Source organism: Microtus ochrogaster, unplaced genomic scaffold, assembly GCF_000317375.1.
Source record: "Microtus ochrogaster isolate Prairie Vole_2 unplaced genomic scaffold, MicOch1.0 UNK31, whole genome shotgun sequence".
In the NCBI taxonomy this organism is placed as follows: Eukaryota; Metazoa; Chordata; class Mammalia; order Rodentia; family Cricetidae; genus Microtus; species Microtus ochrogaster.
In genome coordinates, this window is record NW_004949129.1 from 2,897,428 (window position 1) to 2,911,935 (window position 14,508).

Below are 14,508 nucleotides of genomic sequence, written 5' to 3' on the forward strand. Positions count from 1 at the left end.
AAAAAAATCAAATTAAAAAAAGCAAAACAACAACAAAAACCAGATCTCAGATAATCATCTAATGACGCGCCTCAAGGTCTTACACAAGCAAGAATAAGCCACACACCAAGCGGGAGATGCCAACGAATGAAGTAGAGACCAAAAGAATAAAGGGATCAAACAATTAAAAAGCTGGTTCTGTGAAAAGAAAAATTAGCCTGGTATGGATTACACCTGTAACCCTCCTCCTTTGGGAGGTAGGAAGAAGAGAATCAAGAGTTCAAGGCTAGGGGCTGAAGAGATGGCTCAGCAGTTTAAGAGCACCAGCTGCTCTTCCTTCCAGAGGACCTGGGTTTAATTCCCAGTACCCACATGGCAGCTCACAACTGTTTGTAATTCCAGTTCCAGGGGAACCAACACCTTCACACAGAATATATACAGGCACAACACCAGTGTACATTAAATAAATAAATCTTTTTTAATAAATAAATCTTTAAAAAAAAAAGAGTTCAAAGCTAGCCCTAGTCATATAACCTGGGCTACATAACACCCTCCTTAGGGGTGGGAGGAAAGTAAAATTTACACAATTAGAGGAACATCTAGAAGAGCATTGGAAAATACCTTTGAAAACTTATATTCAAACAAACTGGGAACCCAAAAGATGGTACAAACAGACCCATAAGAACAATCAGATTGAAGCGGGAATTGTCAAACACTCCTGAAATGGTTCCCCAATAGAAAGGGGAGAGTTCTGCTGACGTCACCTATCCTGATACCAAAACGAGGCAAAGATCCAGCAGAGAAGACAACCACAGACCAGGCTCCCCAGTGAGCAGACACAAAAGTTCTCAACAAAATACTTGCAAGCCAAACTCCAGACTGCATTAAGATCACACACCATGGCCAAGGTGGTTTCATATAGGTGTGCAAGGTTCACCATGTGGAAGTCAATAAATGTAATACGACGTGTAAATATATATTAAGGACAAAATGATGTGATCACCTCAATAGATGCAGAGGAGGATCCTTCGTGACCAAAGCACAGAACAAACTATCAACATAAGGAACACATATCAACACGCTAAGTCCGTATGTGACAAATAGAGAACAACCTTATACTACATAAGAAAAACTGAAAGTTTCCCCATAAGATCAGGAATGTGATGGAGCGACCATTTTCATCATTCTCTTTCAATACAGAGATTGAAGTTTTCATCCGAGCAGTGAGAGAAAGAAATGAAAGGGTACAAACATGAACGGGAGATGTCAAAGTCTTCCTACTTACAGACAATATGAACCTATACTTAAAAGTCCCAAAAGACTCCACCAGAAAATTCATGGATCCAGTGAACACTTGTAGCAAATAACAAAATCAACAGACAAAAATCAAGTCATTCTATATACCAGAAACAAACTTGCTGAGAGGAAACCACAAAACAAAACAAAACAAAACACAAAAACACACACACAAAAAAAAACCATTCACAACAGCAAACTAAATAAAATAAGAAGAAAACTAAATCACCAAAAAACAAACAAACAAACAAAAAACCCAAAACCAATCCCAGGAGAGCCAGTGAAAATGGTCCAGAGGGTGCGGTCCCAAGGACCCAGCTCATGGCGGAGAGGGCTGACCCCTGTGCGCTCTCTTCTAACCTCTACAAGCACACAGTGGCACACATGCCATCCCCTGCCCCGACACAGACACAAGTAACAATAAACGAAAGAATAAGTAAACAAATGAAAACAAATCAGGGGAAAAACACCCTAGAAATTGGAGCCCATGAGATGGCACAGGTGCCTGCTGCCAAGCTTGACAACCTGGGTCCCACACGGTGGAAAGAGGGCAGATTCCTTCACACTGTCCTCTGACCTCTGTACACACATGCTGTGGCACATGTGTACCCACTGCACACACATGCGTGTGCAAACACACACAATTTTCTAGAAAGAGACCAAAATTTACATAGAGAAAACCGAAAATACCCAACTAAAGGCCATTAAATGTACTGAAATCAGTCAGGTGGCAGTGGGGCACACCTTTAATCCCAGCACTAGGGAGGCAGAGGCAGGCGGATCTCTGTGAGTTCGAGGCCAGCCTGGTCTACAGAGTGAGTTCCAGGACAGCCAGGGCTACACAAGGAAACCCTGTCCTGAAAAACAAACAAACAAGCCAAAAACCAAACCAAACCAAACCAAAACAAAATGTGGTGAAATCATTGTCAAGCAGTGTCCCAGCCTCGTCCTTCCTCTGTACTGAACGTCCTCACAGCCTACGGAACACACATATAAAGTGTATTACAAATTGCTGCAGATCTGCAATTGGGAGCTGGAAATAGGCCTCGCCCTGCCACTGCGGCTGTTCTCAAACTCTATGACGTCCAGGCTGGCTGCTCTTCCTGCCTGGCACAGGCCAATTTTCTTTTGTCACAACCGATGAGACAGCTTGGCATTGAGGGCTAGGGGCCAGCATTAGTGTCAAATACCTCCCAAGACACAGGAGGGCGCAGTCAGGGCTGTGGCTCAGTGCTAGAACACTGGCCTAGGGCTCCCCAGGCCCTGGATGCCAACCCTAACAGGAAAAAGAAAAAAAAGCCAAGGCTGAGAAGTGGCAGGGGTCCCCCACCGTGGGCGCTGGATGCCAGCTGAAAGCAGACTTGGGGGACACAGCAGGGTTGTGGGGTGACTTCTGCCAAGTGCCTGGGCCTGCACTCCTTTCTGCTCTGCACGGGGTCTTGTTCCCACATCACTCCCCACCCTTTACCTTATGAAGTCTGGTTTGGATGCCTGGGGACCCCTCCCTGCGGCCGCCCTAGGCTTCCCTTTGTGACAGGAACCCCTGTTGGAAGCCATTTGGGCTGAAATCCCAGGAGTTAACGTTACCAATGGTCATTGTCTGGTCAGGCCTGACTGGTCTCTACAACCTACCCCTGCTGGTTCTACCACCTGTAGAGAAGCCCCTGGACTCTTAGGTGGGCAGCCTGGGGCTGCAGAGGGTGGCACCTACTCAGTGTTAAAGATGTCCCCAGGCCTTGGAGGCTGAGAAGCGAAGGTCTCCAGCTCAGCTCTCTGTCAGAAATGAATCCCTGAGTGGAAAGCCCAGGCCGCCCAACCTCAGCCACTCACTCACTGCTGACTCATTCAGCTTAGTAAACACAGCATGTTCACCACACACTCCCTGGGCTAGGCACTGAGACTGACATGCACACCTGTGGCACCCCACCCCCCAGGACCAGACACGGCCTCTGGGAAAACTGACTTGGTAAGGGCCTGCTCTCTCTCAAGGCTGTTGGTCCAGTCCTGTGATGGCCACAGACCTCAGGCCCAGCAGCTTCTCCAGAAACCACACAGGCAGAAGCCCTCCTTCCCAACCATGGCTTCACTTATGGGAGCCTCTGGGGATCCTGGTGCTTGAAAACAAAACCCGACAGGAGCGACAGGAGATATTGGTACTGCCAGCAATTTTATCATCCAGGGGACCGGTCCCATGCTGGGTGGAGAAAAGGCCCCAATGCTCCCTTCTGCAGCCATGGCCCTGACTGGGGGCGGGGTTGGGGGGGGAGAGTAAAGGACGGTTAAGTCGGCAAGAGAATCAGCACGACCCACTGTTGCCTTCACTTCCTGTCACTCCCTGCCCTGAAGCTGCCTTCTGTGCAGACAGCCCTGGCAGGAAGGAGAGGCGGTAGGGAGGGGAGCACAGGCTTGAGCAGGTGGACACGTCTGAAATCCTGGAGATGCCATCTTTTGGTGTGTGACCTTCTGTCAGTCTGCATCTCTCTGCATCCCGATTTCCTCATCTATAAAGTGGGGGTGATGGGGCTTCCGTCCTTGGACCAATGGCTATCCTCACTCCCTCTGCAGAAGAGGACTCTGGGTCCACACTTTGTGGCTGTCACAGATTGGTAAGTAGGAAATCTTTTGATTTATAAAATCATCCCTGAGCCCCTGGAAGAAGGAACTGCCTTTTGGGAGAGAGCTTCAGAAGAGAGAGGCCTCTATCGCCCTCTGTTGACCACTATGGTTTCTTCATCCTTCCCAGACAAAAGCAAGACCCTAGCACAGTGGTTCTCAACCTATGGGTCACAAACCTTTCACCGGGGTCACCTAAGACCATCAGAAAACACACATACTTACATTATGAATCATAACACTAGCAAAATTATAGTTATGAGGAAATAACAAAAATAATTTTATAGTCAGGGGTCACCACAACACAAGGAACTGTATTAAAGAGTTGCAGCGTTAGGAAGGCTGGACCACTGACCTAGAATACAGGGGCTCCTTGGCCCCTGCAGGAGTCAGAAGGAAGGGGAAGCAGTGGCTTGCACCAGAGCACCATGGAGGATGTGGCCTTGCTTTCTGCTCCATTCCCTATACCATCTGTGACCCCTGACCCAAGAGTCTGTGGGGTTTGGAGCCCAGATCTCCTGACACCCAAATCACACACTTGTGTGCCCAGTTCTGCAGGCTACCTCTACTGGAACACCCTCCTGAGGACCCTCTGCAGCCAGGCTCCCCCGTGTTCCTCCCTGACTCTCCTTCCGCTCTTGTTCCTCTGCTAAGGACTTGGATGCACTGCTGCTTGGCTGTAGTGGCAGCCTGTCACGGCTGAAGACCGTGCACCCCCTCGCAGTAGCCTCTCGGACTGCAGGTGCTGTTGCAAGCATCCTGGGGCACCCATGCTAGGCTGGGCACTCAGGCTTCAATCTCACAACAGGCACTTACATGCTGGATCAGTGTCTCCACGATTTTGTAGCGGTCTGGCATGTGGGTCACCATGTCTGTCATGTTGTCTTCAGATGTCCTTACCAACGTTGGCCCAAAGACCAGAGCCAGGTTCCGGGGCTCCATCTGGGTTGGGGAGGGAATCATCGCTTTGAGCATGCTCACCAGTGCCCTCACTCTTCCTGCACTCCACCGTCCCCAACCCTGACGTGTCCCTAGATTAGGGGCTGAATATCCTACAGGGCACAGAGAGGTTTGCCAAGTAAAGTGTAAGGCAGATGTTTAGCCTCTTCCATTTCCAGGCCTAGCAGCCATGACCAGTGCCCACCTCACACCCCCCCAGGGCAGCCCTGGAGGCTGGTGAGAGCAGTGGGAATCCCGGAGCGGGAGGCATGCTGGAGACTCCAGGGTCAGTGAGAATAAGGAGGAACCCATCGTCCCTCTCTTTTTCTGCAGAACCGAAAGGCAGAAAGAACTGGATGAGAAGATATAAGTGAAGGTATTGGAGCCGGATCAGAGGACAGGTGCTACCTTGCAGGGGACTGCGGCTCTTGGCCTCTACACGGCCCTCAGCAGCTCAGGAGCTGGTTCTGAGGGAATGGCGCTGGCCCCGCTGCATGCTGGGCACTGGCCTGCTGTGGTAGAAGTGGAACAGCCTTGGGAAGAGAGAGGCCTTAATGGGTCCCAAATCATGCTGAGGAAGCGCGAATCCCACGCACCCTGTGCTTCCGGACTCCACCGGGGAGCTACACACACCTTGTTTTTCTCTGAGTGGTCAGCAATGGTCTTGAGATGGCCCACAAGGAATTTAAGCGTTTCATAGTAGTGTCCCGGGAGATCCCGAATCTAGGGGACGGGAGGAGGAAAAAGGGACGAGGCTGTGGGGATCTCTCCAATTCAGACTCCCACTGCCACAGTGCAGGGAGCTGGAATCCACTTTCCAACTCCCTTCCTTGGTACAGATGGGGAAACTGAGGCTCTCAGTGCAGGAAGCCTCTGGGGGGATGGCACCAGGCTGCCCTCCTGTCCGACGGGGCTTCCGTCCTTACCAGCTTTCGCAGTGTCTTCATCCTCTCTCTTGAGTCTTCTATCCGGTTGGCCTCGATGAAGTCATTGTATTTGTCTGGAACACAGGAGAGATCCTCAGTGGTGGGAGGCAGCCCCTCCCCTCTCAGGAGCACTAGAGTCCCAGCCAGGGGGGAAGGCACTGCTGCAGCCTGAGCGTTTGTGTGGGAAGACCAGAGCTTTTCACGGATCCTTGCAATGCGTCCCCACCTCATCTTCAGGCCAAGGATCTCAGAGCTCAGTAGGTCAGAAAAAAGGGCCTTCAGACACCTCACCTGCCTCAACAGTCCCCAGGTTCCCAGTTCTGAGGTTCCCACGCATGTACCAGGGAACCTCAATACTGCAGGTAATAAACCCTTTTTCCCATGCTCCTTAGGGCTGCAGCTTCCATCAGGTAATTTTGGATGGAACTTCCAGCAAATAGAGGAGTTTAGCATGCCCAGGCCCTTAGTACCATCCCCAACACCCCAACACATAAAACACAGTCCATCCAGATGAGCCATGCACAAGTACTGACAAGGATATGGTTTGGGACTGGGGACATGGCTGGGGAAGTGCCATCGTGAGGACCAGGATTTTTGATGCACAGCACCACATAAAAAGCTTACTGCAGTGGGGCTGGAGAGATGGCTCAGAGGTCTAGAGCACTGGCTGCTCTTCCAGAGGTCCTGAGTTCAATCCCCAGCACCCACATGGCAGCTCGCAACTGTCTATAATGAAATCTGATGCCCTCTTCTGGTGTGTAAGTATACATGCAGACAAAGCACCCATATTCATAAAATTAAAAAAAAAAAAAAAAGAGCTTGTCCTGCTAATAACATGCAGCTGAGTACACGGGCTAGCAACGGGTTTGTGGCCAGAAGCCCGAGGAGGAACCCTGGCTGTGTCACTTACAGGCCCGGTAGCCTTAGCAAGTCACTTTCCTTCTCTGAACCCCCATGTCTTGGCCCAGGAAGGAGTCTGATAACAGCCCTATCTGGGGGACTGTTACAGGGAGCAGCGCTGGCTATAATAAAAACTCAGAGGGCGGCCATGACCTCAGGAGGAAGAACAGAGTGACAGAACTGACATACAGCTGCACAGACTCCATGTCTTACATGCACAAATTTCTTTGGTGTTTTAAAAAATATAATAAAAATAAATACATATAAAGTAAAACTCAAAATTAAAATCAATGACCAAAAGTGAGAAGGAGAGAGGGAGAGAGTATGCATTTGGCAGGGGTAGTGGGGAATGGATGGGGTGTGCCCCTCTCTCTCACCTCCCCTCTGCCCGCTACTCACCATCAGTGAAGAGCGGCTCCGGCAGCTTGCGGAAGAAAGCCTTGAGCAGGCTGCTGATCACGTTGAGGTCCTGCCAGCGCTAAGGAGGAGCAGAGAGATCAGGACACATGCATGCTCATCCCAGGTGCCACGGCCCCATGTCCCATACCAGGCTTAGGGGTAGCCAGGTCACCCCAGTGCCCAGGGCTCCATGCCTGTCCAGAACACAACCTTGACTCCAGCTAGCCCAGTGGGTTCAATATTGCCTCCCACAAAAAGCAAAAGGACCCAAATTTGGGGGACAGAAATGAGGGAAGCTACCCCACATAAGAGTGCCCTGGACATCTCCAGTGTATCCACAAGTGCCAGGGTCAGTCCTGCCTCCAGACGCTCTCCATCCAGCTAAGTGTGACCCTTTACACCCACAGACCAGCACAGGCCTCATATACTGCCCCCTTCCTATGTGTGCCTACTACCCACAGACTAAGTGCCCCTTCCTATCCTTGGCCCTTCTGCAATCTGCCCCCACTGGACTCTCCACATCTGCCCTTCACAGGATTGGCCCCTCACCCTGCCTCACTCCCAAAGCCCAAGCAACCACGGACGCCACCACCCAGCCATCTGCCCACACTCCGACTTTCTCCCGGGTGCTTGTTTGGTCTGTTTCCTTTTTTTTTTTTAATTTACTTATTATGTATACAATATTCTGTCTGTCTGTATGCCTGAAGGCCAGAAGAGGGAACCAGACCTCATCACAGATGGTTGTGAGCCACCATGTGGTTGCCGGGAACTGAACTCAGGACCTTTGGAAGAGCAGGCAATGCTCTTAACCACTAAGCCTCTCTCCAGCCCTTGTCTGTTTCCTTGTTTGTCATTATCTCCTGGGAGGCTGTGCTCTGTGACAGACAGGGATCCAAAAGTCCTAAGTGAGGGTTGATTTTGTCCCCCAGGAGTGTTTGGCAATATCTGAGTTCTTTTTCCATTTTCATATACATGTATATACATGTATGTGTGTGGGAGGGTACATGTTCATGTATGTGGAGGCTTGATTCTCTATTGCTCTTCCAGTCAAACTCACACCTTTAATCCCAGCACTAGGGAGGCAGAGACAGGCAGATCTCTGAGTTCAGGGCCAAGCTGGTCTACAGAGTGAGTTCCAGGATAGCCAGGACTACACAGAAAAACCCTATCCCCCCACAAAAAAAAGAAAAAACAAACAAACACATGCATCAATATATAATTTGCTCCAAATGGCCACTGAGCTAGGGTACAGAAACTGCTCTACTAGAGAAGAAACCACGAGGCACGAGGCCATTCTGTCCACCAGGGGGCACCAACACCCCACATGCAGTAGCCAGGAGCTAGGCTTAGCTACTCTGTTGGGAACCACTCAGAAAAGAAGTGCCTAGAAAGCCAGGGAACGTGGTCAGCAGGAGACAAATGCTATGCACACTCATCACAAAGAGCCGCAGCCTAGTTCAGATAGTCCCCAGCATCACTCTCCCCGGGCCCCACACAGAGCCCTGACTTCCTGCACATTCTGAAGCAGCCTGTGCGAGTAATGCCTGCTACCAAACAGCACAGCCAGCACACTGGACAAGCCCGCTTGACCCTGGCTAAGGCTAGCCATCCCTCCGACTCTGCCCCCATTCTCCCTGGCTAAGGTGAGCTGACTGGCTGATCCAGTGGAGTAGCTCCTATGCCTCTCTCCATTCGGTACCTCCTCCTGGCCCTGGGGGCTGAGCGCTTCTCATCTCCCAGCTGCCAAACCTGAGATCCCTCAGCTCAGCCTTGGTCTCCTGTGACAGTATCTGCTCCAGCCCTGCTTCCTAAGAACCCTGTCCTGCCCTTCCAAGCTGATGTCAGTCTGCCCTTTCCCAGACAGCAGTCCCTTGGTTCTATGCTGTCACATGACCCCACTTAGTCAGGGCCTGAGGATGCTGTCAACCCATAGAGGTGAGGTACCATCATGCCAAACCCAGTGAGGCCACTCTGACTGGTTCCCCACTTCAGCCTTTCTTCAAGCCACCCTCTGCCTCATGCAGCCACCAGCTCTCCCTTCTGGTCTCTCTGCCCGCCTTCCCTTCCATCCTCTCACTGCCTCTACTTACCCAGGGCCCGCTGTAGCATCCTGACCTTCATGTACCCCAACACCTCAGGGCTCTCTTCCCTCCCCCTCCACTCACAGCTTCCACTAAGCCTCAGCATCTCATACTCTTGGCTGTGCTTCCCCAGGGTAAGGCACCAAAAGCTCCCTACTGCCCACTGACTCCAGGTCAAAGGGTCCAGGAACCTATGGCATGTCCTGGGCCTTAGCGTCCCCACCCCCAAACAAAGAAGATGTGTCCACATTTTGTCCAACCCTCAAACCCCTCCATGAGTTTTGAACAACTCTGTCGCTCCCTACTAGGGCTACGCTCCGGCTCTCATACACACTCAGGACTCTGCCCCTGCTCCAGCCCTCAGCAGTTTCTCCCTGATGCAGACCACTCTTCTTTGTCCTTGATATCATATCTATTTGTCTTCTCTCCCATCACAAAGTCACAAATACTCTGGGTCACCGGGTCTATGGTGCTTTACTCGGCAGATTCGTGGCTTCCACCCAATGCCCCTTTGGTCAAATAAATTCTTACACAGAAATCCAGGGTGGGCTCGTGAGAGATGGCTCAACAGGCTAAGATACTGGCTGCCAAGCCTGATGACCTGAGCCCAATCCCCAGGACCCACATGGTGGATGGAGAAACCCAACTCCCACAGCTGCTCTCTGCCCTCTGTGCGTGCACCATGGCACACACCGCACATGTGGGCCCCTCAACAAATAAATCAACAGATGTGAAAGAAACTCAAGATAAGATTCAGAACAAAGTAGGGTGACCCTTGTCCTAGCAAAGGAAGCGGGTCTTGGCCTGCATGTGGCTCCTCAAAGCTCCTCTGGGAACCCTCGGACTTAGCAATCACTTGGGAACTGCCAGCCATGCTACAGGCTCTTTGGTGTGACATCACCACCTCTAGAGGCTGCTCCCAGCTTCAGCCTCCCTTTCCAGGATACGGCCTTGGTGGCTGGCCACCCTAAGAGCATGACACATCCCTTTCCCCTAGGCCAGGGCTCTGAGGGCCTCCAGCCAGCAACCCATTTTTTGCCTAGCCTGGTGCTAGAGGACTGTGGGGGTGGGAGGCAGGATGAGGAGGAGCGAGGGGGAGAAATTCGATTGCAGGAGACCTAAAATGTGCACTAGTTGGCATTCTTGGAAGTTTAATTCTCAGCAAGTGTTCAGCCTCCCTCTGCCCATATTTGACTTTAACTGAGTGAACTCAGCCCTCCTAAGTGTTCATGTAAAACTGTCATCCAGCCAGGAGGACAGCTGCCCTGCCGGTGGCACAAATCTGTAGTCTTAGCACTTGGAAGCCAGAGGCAGAAAGATCAACCTGGGTTACAGAGAAGACTGGAGAAAAACAAACAAACAAACAAAAATACCTGCCTCTGTCTCAGTACCCATCAGCCCAGGGCTTCATTCCTTTTGGGGCCATCCTTGGGGAAATGCCACTAAGGCTGACTGACCAGGCAGGTTTTCTCCTGCCACCTGGACACTCTGGCCCAACGACGAACATATAGTAGTGTGTGGTGAGTGCAACATGACAGTCCCCGGACCTGGACCTCTGCCAACAGCCATGCCACACCTGCCACACCCACCTCGTCCTGCAGGTTGATGTCACTGGGCCCACGGTTGAGCTGTTCCTGCAGGCTAGACACCACTGCGTTGTTGCCAGGTACCCGGTAAATGCCAGTGGATTCTAACCCCCGTGCCTCCACAATACGACAACAGGCAGCCACGATCAGGGGGACACGCTGTGGGCACAGACAGGGCAGAGGAGTTAGGGCTATTGGAGGAGGCTGATGTGGGGGCAGCGCAGAGGCCAGGGCTGCTGTAAGAACACACAAGGAGACGAAGCCCTGCCTGCCTCCCTTCTAAGGGTCAGAACTAGTGTGAGCATTTCACCACTGACTGAGAAGGAAAAAGTCAGGGTGGGTCTCAGTTCAGGTGGGCCCTCTGCAGGACTTGGGGATCCCCTCTGTGAGATGGCCACCAGGTTGTGTGTAGGAGGAATGGCTGGTGCCATATTCCGACAGCTCTGGGTCCCTGGCACTGCCTTCCATGTACTGCCTGCTTCTGGCACCGCGGGGACCCACCTGGTTCTCAGTGGCAGGCTGGCACTCCTCCAACCGGATCCCAAATGCCCTTGGGGCAGCCTTCTTGTTCTTCTTGATAATGTTGATACCCCAGGGGGTTCTGGGAGCTGCAGCACTGTCTTCTGGGATGAACAGCAGCAAAGAGAACTCGAATCAGCTGGAGGAGTCCAGAGGGTCGCTCACATTCAAAGCCACATACACACACTAGGACTCGGGGACTTTATCAAAGAACTAGAGGTTGAAAATTACATCCAGCAAGAGATGGTTTAAAAGATGAGGTTCTTAGTCCCCAGGAAGATCATGGCTCTGAAAAGGTTGTTGGTGGCCTTAAGGACCCACCCACAAAGTGGCTGTGTGTTGTATATTTTGGCATGACCAAAAGAAATGATTTTAAAAAAAAAAGACTTTTAAAATTTAAAAAAATTCTATGAGATCGAGGTCAGTCTCAGCCACAAAGTGAGTCCCAGGACAGCTAAGACTGTTACACAGAAAAGCCCTGTCTCGAAAAACCAGAAGAAAAAAATCACAAAAACATATCACTGTGGCTGGTATAGAAAGAAAGAAAGAAAAAAAGAAAGAAAGAAAGGAAGGAAGGAAGGAAGGAAGGAAGGAAGGAAGGAAGGAAGGAAGAAGGAAGGAAGGAAGGAAGGAAATTATGTGTGTAAGTGTGGGTGTGTTTTGTGGGTATGTTTTGTGGGTGTGTGAATGTGTACGACTGCAGGTGCCCATAGATGTCAGAAGTGTTGAATCTCCCGAAACTGGAGCTACAGGTAGTTATGAATTCTGGGAACCCAACTCAGGCCCTCTGGAGGAGCAGGAAGTGCTCTTACCCACTGGGCCATCTCTCCAGCCCAGGAAATGCTTCCTAGTAGCCCAGAGTATAAAGACGGACACTACCTGCAGAATGACCCTCTCATTCCCAAAGGACACAAGCAGACACCAGAGGTCCATCCAACAAGGATGCTGTGGAAGGCAATTGGGATCCAGAAACTTCCCAGTCCTGAAACCCTCGTCTGTAGGGCAGACACGTGACATAACCCTGCACACACACTGCCCGCACAAGCACACACAATGCACCCTGCCCTCCTACCCTTGCTTCCTGCAGGCTGGTCCTGAGTCCTGAGGCCGCGGACTGCAGTCTGCTTGAGGAATTCAGACTTGAGGCCTCCCAGGCCCCGAGAGCCTTTAGGGGAGGAATCGGCTTTGGGCCCAGAGCTATGGCTGCAGAGGGAAAAAGGAAGGGGGGGGTGTCTTCATCTGGGGTGACCCAGCATGCCATTCTCACTGGCCTCCACACCCTCCCCCACTAGAGACAATATCCCCAGGCCTGTCTGAGGACTAGAGCTCTCTGCCTAGGAGCTCCAAGGCCTGTAGGATTCCCTCCCCACTGATAGCCCCAGGGAACAGGCCTCACCTCACTTTTCGATAATCATTAAGCTTCTTGCTGATCAGAGCTTGATTGGCACAGCCGGGGTCCTGCAACGAGGGAGGAGAGAGAAGCCACATCAGTGCCCAGAGCCACCTCCACCGGGGCTCCTCTCTGGCCCCTGCCTCAGCCTTGCCTCACCCCACCAGGTGGACATTAATAGACCCTGGATGGACAAAGGCCAGGGCTGGACTCCCTGGGCAGCTGTGTGACTTTGGGTAAGCCACCTAACATCTCTGAGCCTCAGTCACCTCAGCAATAAGCACAGCGGGGTAGACAAAGCAGCCCCATGTGGTGTTCCTCTCAGGTCCGTCAGGCATGCAGGGCACAACCAAGACGGGTGGCTACTACAGTAACTAAGGAGAAATTTGGCCAGGTATCCGGAACAGGGGATCCAGGATCCTCAAGTGGGAAGGACCCCGACAGTGAAAGGGCTTGTCCTTAGAAAGAGAGCTGGCCGGGTGCCACCTGGGCAGAGCCTAGACTACACCACCCTTGGTGGATGCAACCCCCTAAGCCCAGGACTGTGTCTTCCTTTGCACAGGTATGACAAATGACCTCTGGGCAGATCAGACCAACAGGAATCATCAGCGACTCCCAAGAGACGCCATTTCTTTTTTTTTTTTTTTTTAAGCTGTTTCCAAATCCCCACCAAATAACTTAGCTTAACCCCTGCCTGCCTGCTGCCAAAGGCTAAGCCTAAGCCTCTGGTTAAGGTCAGTGTGACTGTCCCCAGACTCAGTATATCTGGGCATGACAGCTCATTCTACAACACGGTCCATGGGAGATTGTCCACTGTCCGTCCAGAGGCTACGGCTGGCCTGGAGCTGACCTCTCTGGGCCAGAGCTTGCCCAAGGCAGTCCCCACAATAACAGTAATTACTGTGTGACTGTAACTGTTATTGTGTCTGCTGGTCCCTGGACCCTGAGGACGCCAGCTGCCCTGCTGTCACTGTGTATGTGTCCGTCCTCACACCCAAACCCAGGTGGGCAGTCCCAAGGTGGACTCTCAATAGCTCTGTTTTCTAGAAGAGGGAGTGAGGCTCAGAGTGGCTACCCCAGGTCATAGCAGCTGAGCGGAGACCTGCCCTGCCCTGCCCTGCCCTGCCCCTGCCTTGCCCTGGTGGCCCGATGGGCATACACCCAGGGCCTCACCTCGCCCTCGGCCCTGCTGTTCTCCCGGATCGCTCTGATCCAGCCCAGCATGTCATCCCGATCCTCAGCCTGAAAGAGATATTCACAGAAGTCAGCGGTGGTCAGCCGGAACACGTGCCTCCTCTTGGTCTCGCTGTAGGAGATGTCCACCAGGCAGGAGCCGATGCAGACGGGCGCTGCCTCGTCCTCACCTGCGCCGGCCGCCGCAGCCCCCGCAGCCGCCGGCCCGGGCTCCCTCCGCTCCTTGCTCAACGAGAGCGAGCGTGCCCGCAGCACAGCATAGACACGCTTCCACTGGCGCAGGCCGCCGCCCGCTTTCTGCAGGGAGACATGGGGTGGGAGAGACAGGGCGATGATGAGAGTAAGGCCTGCCACGGGTCTGCCCAAGGCTGAGCAGCAGTAGACCGTGGATCACAGAGGAGACAGAACCCAGCCCACCCCACCACCGCACCTGTAGTTCTTTCTTACCCAGGGAGACATGATGGAAGGGAGTGGTGTGATTAACAGGTAGTAGCTAAGGACGGCATTGACCATGTGCCTATCCAGACAGCACCCACAGGATGGTACTGACCATACACCTATCCAGACAGCACCCACAGGACAGTACTGATTATACACCTATCCAGACAGCACCCACAGGACGGTACTGACCATACACCTATCCAGACTGCACCCACAGGACGGTACTGACCATACACCTATCCAGA

General features: G+C 52.2%; 1 protein-coding gene across 8 annotated transcripts in view; it reads right to left on the reverse strand.

Moving 5' to 3' along the window:
• Arhgap23 (Rho GTPase activating protein 23) overlaps nt 1-14,508 on the reverse strand; it is a 93,101-nt gene that overhangs the window by 19,897 nt on the left and 58,696 nt on the right. For 6 of the 8 annotated variants that reach the window (XM_026789891.1, XM_026789890.1, XM_026789889.1 and 3 more), the window contains 9 exons: nt 13,802-14,119; nt 12,635-12,696; nt 12,311-12,441; nt 11,221-11,342; nt 10,723-10,878; nt 7,053-7,131; nt 5,754-5,827; nt 5,461-5,550; nt 4,705-4,830 (listed from right to left, as the gene is read on the reverse strand). In XM_026789891.1, coding sequence (XP_026645692.1) covers nt 4,705-4,830; nt 5,461-5,550; nt 5,754-5,827; nt 7,053-7,131; nt 10,723-10,878; nt 11,221-11,342; nt 12,311-12,441; nt 12,635-12,696; nt 13,802-14,119 — 1,158 coding nt within the window. The remainder of the gene's footprint in view (nt 1-4,704; nt 4,831-5,460; nt 5,551-5,753; nt 5,828-7,052; nt 7,132-10,722; nt 10,879-11,220; nt 11,343-12,310; nt 12,442-12,634; nt 12,697-13,801; nt 14,120-14,508) is intronic. The other 2 variants (XM_005368322.2, XM_013354186.2) reach the window with 2 other exon arrangements.